Here is an 18,043-nt window from a genome sequence, read left to right on the forward strand (position 1 = left end):
TGGGACCTCCGCAGCGTGTTTTCGGATACAGCGGGACGCTCCGGGACCCACGCACAGGGTGGCACGGCCACACCGGGGCCACCTGCGCATCAGCCCCGTGCGCGGGGCGGCCGTACATCCCTCTCCTTCCTGGCTCTGGTGACAGTGAGGTCCCCGTGTCTGCCCTCGGCATTTGGCTCGGCGGCACCGAGCACCTGGGGAGGGATGCGACGGGTCCGAGCTCCCCCCTCGCCGAAAACCACGGGGCTGCTCCTTTCGTGCCCCACGAGCCCCCGCGCAGCCTCTCCCCCAGGCGCAGAACAAGGCGACAGGGGCGTTGGCGGCTGCCAAGGTGATCGAAACCCCGAGCGAGGAGGAGCTGGAGGACTATGTGGTGGAGATCGAGATCTTGGCTTGCTGCGACCACCCCAATATCACCAAGCTGCTGGATGCGCTCTACTGGAACGGGCGGCTCTGGGTGAGCTGCGGAGGGTGCTGGTGCCCCCACCCTGGCCACAAACCGGGGTCCCACCGGCATCTCAGAGCTGGGGGGGGACTCGGTCTGGAGGGGACATGATTGCAGACCAGGGTGGGAAACCTCTCCCTGCAGATCCTGGTGGAGTTTTGTCCCGGAGGGGCCGTGGATGCAGCGATTTTAGGTAAAGAAATGATTTTTTTTCTGGCTGGCGCACGGCCGTCGGAGGGTTTGGGATGGGATTGCCAAATTTCACGGCGTGGGAGGGAGTCCTGGGCTTGTGCGGCATCTCCAGGAGGGAGGATGGGTTGGGGTGCATCTTCCTCCAGGTACCCCCGGCTTTGCGGGGGGTGCTGGGCGGGAGGCATTGTTAGCGGCGGGGTTCGTTTGCGCTGCCGGCAGAGCTGGAGAAAGGGTTGACGGAGGAGCAGATCCGAGCGGCTTGCAAGCAGCTGCTGCTGGCGCTGCAGTACCTGCACGGCTGCAAGATCATCCACAGGGACGTGAAGGCTGGCAATGTCCTGCTCACCCTCGACGGGGACGTCAAGCTGGGTGAGTCCCAGGGGAGTCGGGGCCCCGTGGGGCGGAGGGAGGCCAGGAGTGAAGTCCCAGGGGTGCTGTGCCCCAGGGATCCTCTCTAACAGCCGCTTTCTGCTCTGCAGCCGATTTTGGCGTCTCGGCCAAAAACTCCAGCACCGTCCAGCGCCGGGTGTCCTTCATCGGCACCCCGTACTGGTAGGTGGGGGGAAGAAATCCCTGGGGATGGTGGGATTTGGGAGTGCAGGCAGGCGGGCTGGGGGAGCCCAGGTGTCCCGCTCCTCTTGCGGATGCTCGCAACCGGCTCCTCGACACCAGGAGCATCTCAAGAAACCAGATCTTTCCTCCTCCAGCCAACACCGGCTCCAGGGTGGGCTTCTCAGTAGCATGAGACTATGTATGGAGAGGACAGACGGGGTGCTGGTGGGTGCAAGCCCTCCTGCGGTAGCGTTGGAGGAGTTGGGGTTGAATCTCACCTCTTCTGCCTGTAGGGTTGCCTCTGGAGGGGATGGCACCTGGGTTTGGTTTCAGGGGGAGATACCAGCCCCCAGCCCAGGGCAGGCTGGACCTTTTCCCCTCTCTCCCACGCGCAGGATGGCCCCAGAGGTGGTGCAGTGTGAGACATCCAAGGAGAGCCCGTATGGCTACAAGGCTGACATCTGGTCACTGGGCATCACGCTGATCGAGATGGCCGCGATGGAGCCCACCTCCCACGCGCTGCACCCGAGATGGCCGAGATGGAGCCCCCCTACCACGAGCTGAACCCCCTCCGGGTGCTGCTGAAGATCGCCAAGTCCCAGCCGCCCACTTTGCGTCATCCCAAGAGGTGGTGAGTCCCCGTGCGGAGATGTCACCCCCAACACCGGTGACGGTGGGAGAAGTTGTCCTTATGGGGCAGTCCTGCTCGAAGCCATATCCCGGCAGCTGGGATGGGCTCTTGGACCATAAGCGATGCTGGTCGTGGTTCCTCCAAGCCCAGCTCCAGAGGTGGCACCGAGGTTTCCCATCACACCGCCTTTGCCCACAGAAGGCGACACCGGTGGGCAGCACCAGGGTGGGGACCTCCTGCCAAGGTGCTGGCAGAGCCTGAGCGTCCCTAGCATCACCCCAAGCTCTGCGGGGTCCACAGTGGGGGTGACAGGGAGCTTCTGGCCCGGTGCTCACAGGGACCATCCCGCAGGTCTGAAGACTTCAAAGACTTCCTGAGGAAATCCTTGGAGAAGAGCCCTGAGGCGCGGTGGTCGGCCAGCCAGCTCCTGCAGGTGGGTAGCACCCATCGCCACCTGCTCGGGGTGGTGGGACCCATCTCCAGTGCTGGCCCCGCTCACCTTCCTTGCTCCCACCCAGCACCCCTTCGTGGCGGGCACCTCTGACAAGCGGCCGCTCCGTTGGCTGGTGGCCGAAGCCCGGGCTGATGTGCTGGAGGAAGAGGATGAGGAGGAAGGTCCGGTCCCCTTGGTGCGTGAGTAGCGGCTGGTGGGGTGCAAGATTCCCTCCAACCTCTCCACGAGCTCGTTGAGCCTCACCTCTCCCCTGTTGTCCACCCCACAGCCTGGACAGGAGCATGGAGAGTCCCCCTGCTCCCCGACACCAGGGGGTTCCCTGGAGCATCAGCCCCAGGACACAGTGGGGAGAGTCGGCGAGGAGCCGGGCATCCCATCCGACGTCTGGGCGGTGGCAGAGCCCAGGACCAAGAGAGCGTCCGACTTCTTGAAGCAAATGAGGAGGAGGTCCTCGCCCGAGCCCGTGGGCTCCGTGAGGCTCCCTGCAAAGAGGCCGTCTGAGTTTCTGAAGCTGATGCGGCGCAGGTCATTTTTTGGAGGGATGAAGTCCCGAGAAACAGCTAAGGAGCAGCACGGGGCAGAGCCGAGCGGGCTGGAGATTATGGCGCTGGATGTTCCTCAAGGGACATCAGCCCCGGCAGAGGCAGGAGAAGTTCAAGGGTGTCGAGAGGAGGAGACCAGCCCCCTGGGGACCCCCTGCAACGTGGCCGAGCTCCCCTCGGGGCCACAGCGGGCAGGAGACCTTGCTGAACTGCAAGAGCTGAAGGCAGAGCAGGTTGGACCCAAGGCAGAGCCCCAGGAGGAAAGCCAATGTGCCGACGCATCACTGGTGGCTGAAATGCCCGTGGAGGGATGGCTTGCAGCACACCTGAGCCCCGTTTTGACCCCCAAAAGTGATACAAAAAAGGAGTCAAGCAGAGACCCTACTTGTAACTCGCTGACCCTGCCTGCACCCACGGACGGGGACTGGCTCAGAGGTTTGGCCGTGGGGCAGCTGGTGGCAGCCCTGGACCTGTGGACCACGGGGGCCAAAACCCAGAGCTTCAAGTCGCTGGCAGAGCATCAGCACCGGGTTACTCGGTCGTTGCTAGACCTGAAGGTTGAGGCTGGCTCCACTGGGGATGAAGATGGCCTTGGGAAGGATGGCGATGGAGCAGGGAGGGCACCCATGGGATCTGAGGGTGCTGGAGAGCCTGGGGAGACTGAGCTGGTGGAGGAGAGGGTGTCACGGGGTGAAGAATCACTGATGCCCACTGTGACAGAGGAGGTAGTGGTGGGGTCAGATGTTCTCGAGGGGTGGCAGGAGCCTCTGGCTGGTCTGGGAGAGGCCGGAGAGAGGAACAATGCGGAGAGAAACTCAGCCGTGTGTGAGCCCACCGCTGACCCCCTGGACCTGGTTGAGCGGGAGGTGGGGAAGAATGAGGAGGAAGCCACAGACAACACTGAAACTGGGGTGGAAACTTTTCCCGAGGAAGCCCTGATGCCAGCAGAAGTGAAATTGGAAGAGGATGTTGTAAATGGGTGTTTGACTGGAGACCGTAAACCAGCGGGAGATGCAGCTAGCCCGGGGAAAGTGATGCTGGCAGAAGAGGAACCGGAGGCAGCCTCTGCAGCATGTGCAGGAGAGGGATCTGCAAGTGAGGAGGCTCAAAATCCAGCAGAGGATTCATCCCTCGTGGAGATCCCGGGGCCTGCTGAAGAAGAAACAGAAGAGAAAGCAGAAAACAGCCCCAGAGACAACCAGCCAGGAGCTGCTCACGGGAATGGCTGGAAAGGACAAGATGGAAATGATGGAGAGCTTGGAGAAGATGGGGTACAGGTTGCTCCAGCTCCTGAAGGGCCATCAAGGGATGGATCTGGAGAGGAGATGGGTGGCTTGGAGGGTCACGGAGCAGTGCCAGAGCCCCAGGAGGCCCTTGTTGGACATCCAAAGGCCAGAAAGACCATGAGCTTTGATGCTGCCCTTGTCCGCACTTCTTCCCACGCGCGGGCAGCGTGGGAAGCAGGGAACGCACCGGATCCATCCCTCACGTCAAAGCAAGGAGAGGAGCCATCCCCTGTGGAAGATCCTGTGGATGTACGAGGTCCAAGTGCCCTCCCTGCAGCAGCGCAGCCTTTCCCCTCTGCTGGGGAAGCCCAGCAGGTGAGAAGCTTGCAGGTAACATGGTCACGTGAAGCTGCCCCCCCCCGCCCCTTGCATGGGCTCCCCTGTTGGGTCTATGTAGTTTTGGGCCGCCTGAGCTCAAACCATTGCTCTCGGTCGCAGGAACCTGCCTCGCTCCAAAGGACGGTCAAGAAAACCCGGAGGTTTGTGGTGGATGGGGAGGAGGTGAGCGTGACGACCGCCAGGACCGTCGGCAAGGCCGGGGCAAGGGATGTGATGGTGCGCTCGGCTCGGTGAGTGATGCTGGTAGTGGCCACCAGACACCTCCCATCTGTTTCTGGACAAGGAGGACCAGGGGCAAAGGAGAGAGGGTGCGGGAGGGAGGATGGGTCTATGGGGCTCTGCAAAGCACAAGTGCTTGACCTCCAGGCTTGGAAAACCCTTCTGCCTCCCTGGCCGGGGTCTACTAGCATGAGCAAGCCCTTCCCTCCATCCTCAAGGCTGTGCCGTAGGGGCACACGAGGAGCCAAAATGTTGCCCAGCCCCATATCTGGTGTGTCCAGCAGCCAGCTTAAGTAAAGAAGAGGGGAAGATCTCCCATAAGCTCTCACGTCACCCAAGGAGAGTAGGAAAGGATGAAGGGGAAGATGGAGGGGCAGCAACATCAGCTGAGCTTGGGAGCGTGGCCACCATGGACCCAATGGGCGTCCCGTCTTCCTTCTTGCTGGAGAAAGTCTTCTCTGTGGTGTTGCACCAGGGCTGAGCTTCTCCCTTCCTTTAGCCACCTACAAGTCAGGCATCCTGGGAGAGAGAGGTGCCTCCAGGGCCACCTTTGGGCCCCCTCTCACCCCAATTCCCCAAACCTTTAGGCGCCAGGAGCTCCGTGAGCTGCGAGTGCTGCAGAAGGAAGAGCAGCGAGCTCAGAACCAGCTGGAGCAGAAGTTTCACCAGCAGCGGGAGCAGATGTTTCGTCACATCGAGCAGGAGATGACGGTAACCGGACCATCGTCCCTTGGTGCCATGATATGGTCAGAGAGGGAGACGTGCAAGGGGGTGCTGGGGTCCCACTGTGGGAGATGCCAGGGTCTGGGGGGGGTTTGGTTGCTTCGGTGGCCGCTTTTTCTGGCCACTTCTTCAGCCCCATTAACCACATCTGCATGGCAGAGCAAGAAGGAGTTTTATGACCGGGAGGTGGAGAGCTCAGAGCGGCGCTACCGGCAGCTGAAGGAGCGGCAGGAGCTTGAGTACACGACGAGGCTGCGAGATGAGGCCAAGCGCCTCAAGTCTCTCCAGGAGAAGGACTGTGGGAGGAGGATGCAAGAGCTGAAGGGCAATGGGAGAGAGGTGAGGGTCTGGGGTAGCGCTGGCTCCCCCGGCCGTGCCACCAGGAGCCTGGGAACCATCTCCCCTGGGTGCTGGGACCAAGCCCCTCCGTTGCTCACCGCAGGAGCAGCGGTTCCTGCAGCAGCAGCAGGAGGAACTCAACACAGCCCTGCAGAGGGTCGTCCAGGAGCACAAGAAGAAGATGACGTCCATCGACTGGGAGTGCATCAGCAAGATCCATAGCCTCAGGAGAGGTGCACTGGGCTGGGAGGAGGATGAGGATGGAAGGTTCTTGGGGAGGGGAGCAGGGGGTCTGGCTGGGGTTTTTTGGAGGTGGTCATGGTGCTGTGGTCTTGCCCGGCAGCCCGCGAGTCAGTGGTGTGGAGCATGGAGCAAGGGCACCTGCAGGAGAAGTACCAGCTCTTCAGGCAGCAGGTGAAGGAGCAGCACGCGTTGCAGAGGCAGCAGCTCCGCAAGCGCCATGAGAAGGTGAGGTGGGAACCGCCGGCGATGCCCTCCCAGCCCTGCGGGCTCCCAACCCCTCTCCTGGCTCATCCTCCTGCCCCTTTCCCAGGAGACAGAGAGGATGAACCGCTTCCACCAGCTCTTGGTGGAGGATCTGAGGAGCCAGCAGGCACAAGAGCGGGCTCAGCTGCTGAAAAGCCAGCGCTGCGATGCCAAAATCCGCCTGGCCGTCTTCAAGGACAACCTGAAGATCCAGGAGGCTAATGGGGCCAAGCAGAGGGAGAGGGCCAAGCAGGTACAAGGACCTGTTCGGGGCCAACAAGGTTCCCCAGCACAAAGTTTGGGGGAAGTCTCCGAAAAGCTGTAAGCAATGGCTTTTGGGGAAGGGGAGGGTGACACGGGCTGTCCCCCACCACAGTTCATGCAGCAAGAGGAGAGGCGGCAGCGAGCAGAGGCGCAGCAGCAGCAGGAGCAGCAGGCGCAGCAGCTGCAGCAGCTGCAGCAGCAGCAGGCTGAGAGCCTGACAGAGCTGGAGCAGATGCAGGTACCGGGGACCACTGCAAACCCGTCCACCCCGGGGCTTCCCACATCCCTGCTACCTCTCCTCGAGCACCTTCCTTCCCATTTCCACCTCCCCTCTCCCAGAGCGAGAAGATGCACCTCTTGGCAGAGCAGGAGAGGAGGCAGCTGGGGCGGCTGGACCAGGAGCACGCCATGGAGCTCAGCGAGTGGAAGCAACGGCTGGCCGCCCGCAAGGAGGTGAGCGGTCCTGCAGCCCAAAGCATCTCCTCCCCGTCTTGGCCCAGCTCATGGGATGCGATGGAGGGCTGCTCTCCCCGCTGCAAGCCCCTACGACACGGGGCATGGGCACGGGACATGGCAGCGCTGCTTTTCTTCTCCAGATGCTGGAGGAGGAACTGGGGAGCTTGCCGCCGGTGCAGCGGCGAGGAGGGCTGCACGGTGCCCACGGCAGCAACAGGATCACCCGCTTCTTCCACCTCCCCTCCTGACACTACGCCGCAGATTACTGGGGAGTGAGAGGCAGGCAGCTGCCTGGGGACCGGTCCCACGGCTCTTCTGGGAGATGGGACTGAAGGATCTCAAAGCAACAAGAGGGCCAGCTGCTCTGGGGATGCTGAGCCCCGGGGCCAGCAGCCTGGCAGGACATGGTACGGATCCCGGGGGTGGCAGGCGTGGGTGTGTTCAAACCCACCCTTGCTGTGCTGGGGTGAAGCAGGCACCCCGAATCGCCCCAGAAGCCCCTCGGGGAAGCCTCCCCTACTGGTCTCGAAGCTGTGGATACAGGTGGGTTGCTGGAGCTTCCCATGCGGATCTCCCCTCAGCTGAATTGCAACTCAAGGAAATACATCCTTTCTTGAAGAAAGCCCCCGTTTGTGACTATTTTACTTAAAAATTCTCATCTTGCACCCCACCAGTGTGTCCTGTGCCCCCAAACTGCCCCCTCAGGCCAGCTCTCAGGGAGGGGGATCCCGTGCCCAGCCTCTGCCCCAGGGGTGCCCTCGGGGACAGAGTTGACAGCACAGGGCCAGCACTGGAGCCAGGTCCAGGCTTCACCACCCTGCACAGAGCTGTTCTCCACCCACCTTGTCAGGGCCCTGAGGGCACCAATAAGCCCTAATGGCCTTGACGAGCCTCACCAGGGGCCTTGATCCACACCTGTGGCCCAGGAGCTCTATTAAAGCTCAGCTCAAGGGCTTCAGTCCCTGCCTGAGCTGCATTGGGAGTGCTGGTGTCCCTGCCTCATCATGTCAGACCCAATCCTGACCCGCAGACCGACTTCCTGGCTCGATCTTGGACCTGCTTCAGCACCATGAACTTGCCTGGTGATCTCAACTCTTGGTTGAAGCTGGCCACCATCTCTGGGTTGGTCCTGCTCATGTCATTCAGGTACCGGAGGACTGGGTCCTGGCTGGTGATGCTCCAGCCATGCGATGCCCCCCCCATGGTTCCTGGGCTCGCCTTTCTTTAAGGAGCAGCCCTGCTCTTGCTGCTCCCGACCATCCCTGTGTTATTTTAACCTCTCTCCTGTTTTGGAGACTCCTTCTTCCCCGCCTCAAAGGCCCATCTACAAAGTCTGTAGCAATTTATTATCTTTAAGCTCAGTATAAAAGGTAAATCATTTTAGGGGATGAACAGGACTACAGGAGGAACTGGAGACGTGAGTAACAGTCAGTCCACGTACTGGGAATTACAGACAGAGGAGCCTTTTGCTAGCAGGCACTGGCGGTTCACAGTGACATGGAGGAACTCCGCTATCCAGACCCAGAAAAGAGCTGATGGATCGAAGATGGCAGGAGCCAGGCAGGCTGAGCTGCAACTGTCCATCTGTGTAGGTCCTATGTTTAGGTAGGACATCCTTGATTTAAAAGTCTTCCTGAGGCGCAGAAACCAGTGAGATTTCCCAGCAATGGTGCTGGGAGGAGAAAAATCTGCCACTGATGAGATAGTCCAGAGCGAGCACCGGTCAGCTGGGAAGCTGAGCTCTGTCCTGTGGGTCAGCCCCGGTGGTCTGCTCCGCACAGGGCTCAGTTGCCTTGTTTCACTAGGACATCAGACAGGTCCTCCGTGCCCTCCAGCTTCAGATTCTGGGAATAGAAAAGAAAAGCTGAGTTCCACAAAGCCAGACTCTTCCCCTCCAAGTCTGAAGGCCTGGCATAAAAAAAAACCCAACCACACGAGGAAGGTTCGGAACAACCCCAGCCCCTTCTGTCACCATCAGCACATGCAAGACCAAGGCTTCCCATCGGCTGTTGCTTTGGGGTCTGAAACGCTTACAATGCTTAGAACAACGCTGAGCAACAAAGTGCTCACCCCTCTGCAGCCAGACCCAAGGACAAGAAAGGACAGACAGCAGTTAGGCTGGAAATGCCACAGGTGCTTAACCATGGGCTGTCGTTCCCAGCACATCAGCCTGATTTATGTTCACTATAAGCATGAAACAGGGACTTAAGTTGAGCCGCCCTGATGTAGCAAGAAAATGGCCCTGCTCCCGGTGCTTTTCACCGCGTGTTTCACCCGCTGCTCCTACCACGTCTCCTGTGTGCACGCTGCGCTTACCTTCTCATTTGCCAAATGCAAGAGGCAGGCGAAGGCTAACGGGACAGACAGATTGTTAGCCATCACGGAAGGCAGCCTACAAAAGAGAAGGGAGGAGGTTAGGATGGCCAGAGCCTACTGAAACCCGATGGATGGAGCATGCCTGCAAGGACCAGGTCACCAAAGATCAGCTCCTCCCCTGGGATCTGGTTTTCTCTATCTTTCCCCTCCCACTAGCAAAGAATTTGCCAAGCTGAATGCAACCCGTAGCTCCCCCAGGCAAACCCAGAGAGCAAGAGATTTCTTTTTTCCCCATCAGGGTTCAGTTAGCAGGTTGTAACAGACACAGGAGAGGTCAGCGTTTGCCCAAGCTCAGCTGAAGTCTGTCCCCATCTTCAGTCCAACCTGTTTTAGGGCCTCTCTACCTGTGAAGCAGTTCCTTTGTGATGCTGCTGAAGACCTTCTCGCCCACTACCGCTGATATGTCCTTCTCTTTCTCTGCATCTTCCACCTATTTAGCAACAAGACAGACACTGCTGAGACAGATTTTGCTCCCCAGTACTCAGCCTTGCATTCAGAGGAAAAACAAGTTACACTCGGTCCGTCCTTACCAACCATCCCATGGGAGCAAGACTACTAGAAAGGACTTGCTGCTAAACCTGCCCGAGACTGTCTCTGCAGGAGTTAAGCACAGTTACCTGCAGGGCATTCTCTTATCCTCGGGCCTATTGAGGTATCTGGCTCCCCCTGCCCTCACCTCTGCCACTGTTTCTTTCTTCTGTCCCTCAGTCAAGAGATCCCACATGTTTTTCTTCAACATCTTCATGTCCATTTTCTTGGCTGTCTTTGCATACTGAATTTCTATCTTATTGACCTGAGGAAAAGAAGTCTAGGGTTAGCTGAGAGCAACTGAGCAGGAGCAGCAGCACTATCCTCAACCAGGACCACAGGAACAATCAAACCATGGCTCTCCTTGGGAACAACGGTGAATGCTATCTTACTACTAAACCTTTGATTTTTAATTCCCTTCTCTTACACAAGGGTTCATCTGGGAATAAAGTGTCCAGCAGCAAACCCAGGAGATCCTGCACCAGGGAAACCGCTGTCTCAGGACTTCTAACCACCTGAGGTGTTGAGTGCCTTTGCTCCAGACCCACCCAGTGAGCAGTTCACAGCTTGGCGACAACACAAGTCCTTACCTTCTGGGGCTCAGCAATGAGGTTCAGCTCTCCGTACACCGTGATATCGCCATCGCCGAAAACCCTGTCGAGCTCAGCGTCTTGACCCTCAGGGTGGGTGGTAAGGTTGAACTCCCCCATCTGGCCCGTGAATTGAATGGGGTCATTATCATCATCGCTGTCTGCAGCCTGATCAAGAAGAGACACAGCAGTGAGGGCACCCAGAGACACCTTTGAAGAGCCAGAGATGTCCTGCACTGAGATAACAAGAGCACCCGCCTCTCAGGAGGGTGGCGATACCTGCCCACCTTCCCCATGGAACATGTTCGTATTCAGCCTCTCCCCATGGCGCGTAGGCTGGGCTAAGGCTAAACCCAAGGGAGATCTAGAGCACAGAACACCAAAAGAATGTTCTACATGGAAAGATAAGAGAGACAAGGGTTCTCCTGCCAGTGTGGGACCAGGCGAGACTTGTCACGAACACACTCAGGAGGCAGCACTGGCTTGGTAGAAAGCTGAAGCTTTAGAAGAAATCTACTTCAACGGGAGCTTGAAACAGCCGGGAGCAAATCTCACTGTGTAGAGATGACTGCAGAGGTGAGCAATGGCATTTACTCCTACTTTAGGGCACAGGGGTATGGAAAAGGCTGGCATGGAGATTCTGCAGCAAACTCACTGGCAAACACCAAAGGCAGAGAGTTTAGTTGATGCTGCTAGAGTGAGGGGACAGGGCTGTGCATAGAGACTCCTGCGGCTCTGCCATAATCTGCAGCTCCAATTCTTTTTCACTAGTAATTAATTCTGGACACAGATTCTTCCTAAATTATTCCCATCATATATCAAACATAGGCAACAGAAAGAAATCTTGTTCCAGTTACCTGCAACGCAGGGCAGAAATTGGAGGTGTCATTGGGGTTGTTGTAATCATACTCGCCGATCTCATCTTCGTGATCCAATGAGCTGTCCCTCTCAGATGTCCTGCAGAGCTACAGAGACAAAACCAGGGGTCAGGAAGGGAAAAACTCTAAATACTTCCCCAAGCAATGCCTGCACCTTGTTCCTTCATCACCTCCCCTTTTCCCAGCCTGCTGGCTCTTCCTCCTCCTCCTCCTCACATACCAGCTCTCTAGCGAGCCCCTTGTAAAGCACAACAGCTAAGCACAGCCGCTTCAGCATCCACAAGTAGGTCAGCTCAGTGAGAGACATGCTGGCCCGTCTCCAGCCCCGAGGAGCACCCTGAAGCACTTCAAGCATTTGGTAAAGAGTGGTTTTGTGCATGGAATTGTTGCCGATAGGCTTTTAGAGAAGACTCTTACCTTAACAGCTGGTTTGATGAACAGCTGGAGAATGTTGTTAGGGTCATAGTTGAAGTCTGTGGGAAGCGTGGTGCTCTTCACATTCTGGCTTTCCAGAATGGATTTGGCTAGAGTTACAGATGCCTGGGGAAGGTAATATGTACCGTTACCCATGAGCTATCCACTACTTGGAAGATCAATGCACAAATAAGTGCTTTGAACAGAGGTCTTCATCTGAAAGGGGGCAAGTTCTGAGATGCCTCCAAAGAGGAATTCCACACTGGTCCAGTCAGTGCACCCAGTGGCTTCTGCACAGCATCCTGGGACACGCAGCTGGACCCGCAGGGTCTCTTTGACTGACGGTATAAGCCAGGAAGAATCCAGCCCGTCCTGGTTTCGGCTGGGATAGAGTTAATTTTCTTCCTAGTAGCTGGTATAGTGCTGTGTGGATTTAGTATGAGAATAACGTTGATGACACACTGATGGTTTAGTTGTTGCTAAGCAGTGCTTACACTAAGTCAAGGACTTTTCAGCTTCCCGTGCTCTGCCAGGTGCTCAAGAAGCTGGGAGGGAGCACAGCCAGGACAGCTGACCCAAACTGGCCAAAGGGCTGTTCCATACCATGGGACATCATGCTCAGTACATAAACTGGGGGGGAGTTGGCCGGGGAGTGGCAATCGCTGCTTGGGGACGGGTTGGGCATCAGTCAGCGGGTGGTGAGCAATTGCATTGTGCATCACTTGCTTTGTGTATTCTTTTATCGTTGTTATTATTATCGTCTCTTCTTTTGCTGTCCCCTTAAAGTGTCTTTATCTCAATCCATGGGTTTTACTTTTTTTTTTTCTGATTCTCTCCCCCATCCCACCGGGGCGGGGGGGAAGGGTGAGCAAGCGGCTGTGCGGTGCTTAGCTGCCGGCTGGAGTTAAACCACGACACAGCCCCATTCTCCACCCCAAGGCTGGTAAAAATCTCTACCTGTAACGTGACCTGGGGTCAGAAGACCCCGCATCGAGGAACGTACACGATGTTGGGTTTACAGACCCAGTTTCACAGGAGCATGAGATGAGCCATTTGCAGACGACAGTTCCAAGCCGCACTGGTATGGCAAAAGAGAGAGCAGAAAGAGGCAGAAGCTCAGCACATACCTTGGTCTTACGGAAATACGCCTCAAAGTCAACATCCTCATCAAAGTTAATTTCAAACGCCTTCTTTGCACTCCTTTTCTTGGTCTCTTTTTCAGAGTCAGCATCTGCTGCAGAAAGGAAGGAAACTGTCAGTGCTTTGTGACAGAGTAAGGACAACAAGCTCACTCCTAACTTCGGCATCTGCTCTACATAGAAAGGCCACTTACAAGGACTTTTCCCTTTGTTAGGGGAAAGCAACAGGTGTTGTTCTCGGCTTCATGTTTTAAAGGGATCAGTATCTTTTTATAGAAACAGAAAGTGTAATTTAATCTTCAGTTTTTATTCAGAAGGTGGGAAGCAACAGCAGGAGCTGTATTAGTGCTAGTATCTCCTATCGCTGTGGTGAGAGACACCCCCTCAGCTTTGAGCATCATTAACAAACCCAAGCAACAGAGAATGCGTTAGACACCACAGGATCCACACGTGACTGAGAGCCTTCCTTGTGTCTGAACTCAGTACTGCTTCCCATCTGGCTATAGAAGAGCCATGCAGGCTTGTCCCCTTCTTTACTGTCCCTACTTTATGACTCAGGTGCCACCCATCTCCAAAGGTAAGCAGGACCTGGCAGCAGCTCATCTGTAGCATATGAGCCGCTGTCTCTAAATACGTACATTTGTGTCGAGGTTTGAAACGCCAGTGCTCTGGGCCAGCCCACATTGACAGAGTTCGGGGACTGAAGTAGGAGTATTCCCCTGGTTTCATGGAGAGATGAAGGCATATTGTCCCGATGTCTCCCTCTCCAAAAGGAACCGCATCAGTTCTGGAAAGAGCACACATGCTGCTCAGTGAAATCATTCCTTTGGCACACACCAGGCCCGAGCGTGCATTTAATATCCCGATCAGCTCTGTCCAGGCATCACCCGCTTCCTCTGCTGGCGTGTGTGCAGGACTCCCGCTCTTTACTCAGTGAACGGTACCGTGTGTGTTCACTGTCTGGAATCTGTGAGGCTGCTGCAAAAACAGAGGTGAATTTGCCAAAGGGCGGGCTGGAAACGGGGCAGCAGAGCAAGCAGATAAGCAATCACTCTGGGGAAACGTGACCATACGAAAAGGTCCTCTTGGAGGGTAGAGATATTACTGTAATGCATTCCTGGACGTACCCGAAACTTGGGCAGAAAGCAAGCTATAGCCAGATGGGAAACGTGTACACAGTAAATTAAAGATTCCCCAGAGAGCTGCCAGAAGTTGTTGCTTGCTATCAAAGCACAGCTATAGATTTTCAGCGACTGCTTACGTCTTGCTCTTGTGGACTGTTCCAAAGGCGTGGAGGTTTTCTGTGAATTCCCCAATCTTGTCCGCTACTGTACTCCTGGGGGAGTCAGAATTGAAGTCGTCATCTGGCAGGGTGGCAACGTAGTCTTCCACATTGCTATCTATCTTCGCATTGATATCGAACACTTGGTCGCTCTTCTTAAATTTATCCAACAGGGCTGACACCGACTGTGGGAGAAGAAAGCGCTCAGGGAAAAAATTGCAGGATATCAGCGGCCCTGCAAGCGCAACATCCCACTGCCCTGTGTATCTCGGAGATCGCTTTGGAGGCGAGCGCAGAATACAGCTCGAGTATCCCACCCGGCTCAAGTATCCCACCTGGCACAGAGCTAACAAACGTACCTCATCGTGGGATTCAGCATCCCACTCTGTAAACTGGAAACCAGCCAGCGAAGAGCAGATGGGGCGTTTTTCAACGCACTGCGCTAGCAGGGCTAAAGACAAGGAGAGCAAGGGGGAGAGATTAGATATAGGATGAAACAACCAGCACCTAAAATAAGTGCAGGCATTATATCATTCTTAAAGCCACGTATGTAGGCAGCCCTTCTTGCATGTAGGGCAGCGCAGGGCTCACTGTAAAAGCAGTCGGGCTCATTTCTCAGCAGAAAGGGAGAGTTCAATTGCTACCCTAACTCGAGGGTGGGCATAATGCTGAGAATCTTATCAGAGCAGCGAGGTTTGGTAGTATGTACAGGCTCAAAACACTCTAAGAAGGTCAGTCCTTAACCTGGAGCACAGTAGTCTCAACTGCTGCACAGCCCAGACCATGTATACATGCTGTGTGACAGATCTGCCAGGGGTTAAGCTACACATAGTGATCTAAAACCTACAAAAGTCCTGTTTTTCCAGCAACCAGTCTCAACTTGATCAGGATCAGAGCAATGGGGCCACAGGGTAGCCAAGCAGAGAACAAAAGCACAAGTCAAGCTGGCTGAGACTAAAACGAGCACGCTTGGGAGATGAAAAGGATCGAAAGGTCTGGATGGGCCCCTTTGCTTTGCGGTTACCAGCACTCACGCTTTAAATCTATCACTTTCACAGGATGAGAGTTTGGCAGCGTGAGCGTCTCTGAAGAAGGGAGAGGGATGATCTTCGAGTCAAAGAGGAGCTCACTGTGGCAGCTTTGGGTATGCAGCCCGGTGAGGAAAATGCCAGCTGTGCTGCATTCATCAAAAGACGCGGCTGTTTTCTGGAACATGGGATCAACCTACAGGTATGGAATGAAGCAGAGAGATCAAGGAATGGTGCAGATGGAGGGGGTGAAGCAGGACTCTGCAGGAGACTCTGAAGTACAGATCCGAAGGGAGAAGACCCACACATCTTTTTCAGTGAGGAGAGAGCTCTCCCAGCTGTGTCACACAGGAGGAATATACGTGACTAGGAACAATCTTGCTATAATAGCAGAATTCACAGACGGGCATGTGAATGTTAGAGCCCGAGAGAGGAATGCACATAAGGAAAACAATAGAAATGCGAAAGATGAGGCGACATCTCCTTTCCTCCACCAGAACGCAGCTGCTACAGCAGCCCCCCTCCACCCACCTCACATCTGCGATTAGCCTCCGACACATTGATGTTATTCAAGTTCTGCTCGATGGTTTTGAATGAGTGCTTTTTCTTTGTCTGAACTCTCTTGACAGTCTCAGGAGCTGGACTGTATTCTAAAAGGAAAAGAAGAACAAGTCACACTTAGAAAGCTTGCTAAAATACCCTGCGGAGGGATAGCACAACTTTTTACTTCAGTTTGTATGACAAACACACAAAAACCCAGTGGGCATGAAGTTACCCAATTAGGTATCTGTTAGCATGAACCACCAATGTTTTATTGGCTGGATGCTGCATTTCTTTTTATCGACTCTGTTTTATCTTAACAGCACGTTTTCGTTTCAAAGCAAAGGACAGCAAAGGGTGGGGCGCTTCATTTTTAACGTTTCAGATTAGGCCACCTTTGGTTTGCATTCAAATCTGACAGGCCAAATCACTGAATACAGGATTGAGCAACAGATTCGGGTTCTCATCTCAACCCTCCCTGCTCAAGCACCCAGGCAAACTAATCTGGGATACCCCAGCCCTTGAAAAATGAAGTTAGCGGTACGCTCCTAGATGTACAAAGCGCTTCGAAATTCACAGGTGCTATGTAAGTACACTGACATTTCTCTCACGCGCAGCTGGAACAGGAACAACTTAACAGAAAATGAGTGAATGGCACACCTCCTTCTGGGCTGTCCACTTTTTTCATAGGTGTCAAGTCCTTGCCCAAGCCTCCAAGAACTCTGTAGGTATCTGCATGGACCACATCCACGCGCACGGCGTAAATCTTCGCGCTGGCATCAAGCGTGCCAGCTGCTACCTGGCAGGAGGAACAAAGGATGCAACCTTTACTTAGAAAGGGAAAAGTCTCATCTAGAAGATGCAAACACAGAAGACAAGCTGCAGACCTGAATTTCTGAATGCTCTCCATTAAAAGCAAGATGGTGAACAACTGGGAAAGGATTTATCCTGAAACGTACTGGAGACCTAGGTGCACAGCTGGGGTCAAGATGTGTCTTCCCAGGCAGAACCTGTAGTTTGCTTTATCAGGTCTTTTGGAAGGGATCACACAGAAGAATACTTAAGAAGTTGCCAGGATTAAGCAATGGGAAGAAGCAGAAAGGTGCAGATTTGCATCTGCCAAGAGATCTCTCTCCTCCACCTCTCCTTCATGCCTTCTTTTGGGTCATCCTCTTGATACCAGTCTATTTTCCCAAATTATGAAGTCAAAAGAGGTGAAGCGCAGGAGATGCCAAGTGCCCTTTTCGATCACAGACATCCCCCTGGAAGGTGAAGGACCACCCACTGAAAACCTGTGCACCGTTTCCCATCCCTTCCTCAGTTTCATCAACCATAACACAGCTAGCTCAGCCGTTCCTTGAGGCCACGTTCAAAAGCCCTGCCATTTGTTCATTCATCCAATAATTCAGTTCTTCCTCCTAGCCTCAGTGAACTATTATAGTGGGTAAGTCTTTGCCCTGGCAAGTTCTTATTCTGATCCATCCTGGATCAAAATTAGTCCGGGAGTTAGCCACACTAACTTCCTTTCTTTTCCAGCTTTGTTTTGTTACTGGTTGTAACACCCAGTATTTACCTCAGAAGCCTCACAACTCTTACTTTTAAACAAGCTCTCCTTTTGAAGGACCATAACTGAAAGAATTCAGCCTTTAATTTCTGTGGTACAAAAGGATTCAATGCTAAGCTTCTGCAAAAAGCGACTGTGCTGCCTCTACCAGATATTTTTAGTGGAAGTAACCAGCTCAGTTACCTTCAGCACTATTTGAGGTTTGTTATTGACTAAACCTTAGGCTAAATGCCAGTTGGAGACAAAGCACCACCGTGACCAGGCAGCGATTCCTCTCACCTTGAAGTTGGTCAGTTCAGAGTCCTTCTGTTTCAGGATCTCGGTCATATAGTCTATCAGGTGTAAGCCAAAGGCGTTCTTCGTGGTGATTTTCTGAAACAAAGCACAGCTCTGCACTGATCCCCTGGAAAATGACACCAGTCAAAACTGTCTGAACCCCCATCCCGCGGGGGTATTTACAGCAGGACCGAGGGGATACGGTCCGTGCCATGTCCTACTTTGTCACTGCCGGGAAGGCAGCAACAGAGGCCCAGATCTGGCCGTGGCTTGGATCAGGGACGTGGCTCAGGGGGTTTGGAAGACCAAGGCTCAAGGAGTTTAAAATCCTCCCCCCCCCGCCCTGGCCTTGCAACCACTGCCAGACCAGAGGTGGTGTGAGAAGGGGCCGGGATCAGGAGCCCTCCCCGGGGCGGCCGACTCACGTTCTCGGTGGAGAGCTTGATGCAGGTGCTGTAGTGGTCCGAGATCTGAGCGTTGGTCCACTGGGGGAGGGCCGG

At 55.1% G+C, this 18,043-nt stretch overlaps 2 protein-coding genes across 2 annotated transcripts in view; one reads left to right on the top strand and one right to left on the bottom strand.

Annotated features, from left to right (window-relative positions):
• LOC103917167 (serine/threonine-protein kinase 10-like) overlaps window positions 1-7,176 on the top strand; it is an 8,043-nt gene extending 867 nt beyond the window's left edge. The window contains exons 2-19 of the mRNA XM_009324276.1: window positions 293-457; window positions 590-638; window positions 857-1,006; window positions 1,117-1,189; window positions 1,585-1,681; window positions 1,720-1,820; window positions 2,172-2,253; window positions 2,339-2,449; window positions 2,543-4,087; window positions 4,541-4,671; window positions 5,248-5,371; window positions 5,543-5,722; window positions 5,826-5,955; window positions 6,066-6,190; window positions 6,276-6,461; window positions 6,585-6,644; window positions 6,812-6,925; window positions 7,069-7,176. Of these exons, the coding sequence (XP_009322551.1) occupies window positions 293-457; window positions 590-638; window positions 857-1,006; window positions 1,117-1,189; window positions 1,585-1,681; window positions 1,720-1,820; window positions 2,172-2,253; window positions 2,339-2,449; window positions 2,543-4,087; window positions 4,541-4,671; window positions 5,248-5,371; window positions 5,543-5,722; window positions 5,826-5,955; window positions 6,066-6,190; window positions 6,276-6,461; window positions 6,585-6,644; window positions 6,812-6,925; window positions 7,069-7,176 (3,531 nt within the window). The remainder of the gene's footprint in view (window positions 1-292; window positions 458-589; window positions 639-856; window positions 1,007-1,116; window positions 1,190-1,584; window positions 1,682-1,719; window positions 1,821-2,171; window positions 2,254-2,338; window positions 2,450-2,542; window positions 4,088-4,540; window positions 4,672-5,247; window positions 5,372-5,542; window positions 5,723-5,825; window positions 5,956-6,065; window positions 6,191-6,275; window positions 6,462-6,584; window positions 6,645-6,811; window positions 6,926-7,068) is intronic.
• Window positions 7,177-8,627: 1,451 nt separating this feature from the next.
• On the bottom strand, window positions 8,628-17,594 carry NCAPH (non-SMC condensin I complex, subunit H). Its single transcript, XM_009324273.1, has 15 exons — window positions 17,547-17,594; window positions 16,364-16,502; window positions 15,695-15,813; window positions 15,170-15,359; window positions 14,495-14,586; window positions 14,115-14,320; window positions 13,492-13,640; window positions 12,842-12,948; window positions 11,718-11,840; window positions 11,280-11,387; window positions 10,423-10,590; window positions 9,981-10,097; window positions 9,649-9,734; window positions 9,245-9,320; window positions 8,628-8,772 (listed from the first exon to the last, which is right to left on the bottom strand). Exons 1-15 carry the CDS (start codon window positions 17,592-17,594, stop codon window positions 8,713-8,715), a joined length of 1,788 nt encoding a protein of 595 aa, XP_009322548.1. The 3' UTR covers window positions 8,628-8,712.
• Between the last annotated feature and the right edge of the window lie 449 nt (window positions 17,595-18,043).

This window comes from Pygoscelis adeliae, unplaced genomic scaffold (assembly GCF_000699105.1).
Source record: "Pygoscelis adeliae isolate BGI_AS28 unplaced genomic scaffold, ASM69910v1 Scaffold575, whole genome shotgun sequence".
In the NCBI taxonomy this organism is placed as follows: domain Eukaryota; kingdom Metazoa; phylum Chordata; class Aves; order Sphenisciformes; family Spheniscidae; genus Pygoscelis; species Pygoscelis adeliae.

Bases quoted from the DNA above. Each gene is read 5' to 3' on its own strand.
- NCAPH (XM_009324273.1), bottom strand. From the start codon at position 17,594: ATGACCGAGATCCTGAAACAGAAGGACTCTGAACTGACCAACTTCAAG. The intron at 13,641-14,114 runs GTAAGCAGTCGC...TGCTCTTTCCAG, and splicing joins ACAGTCCACAAGAGCAAGAC to AACTGATGCGGTTCCTTTTG. The intron at 12,949-13,491 runs GTACGTATTTAG...TCCTTTCTGCAG, and splicing joins TTTCAAACCTCGACACAAAT to CAGATGCTGACTCTGAAAAA.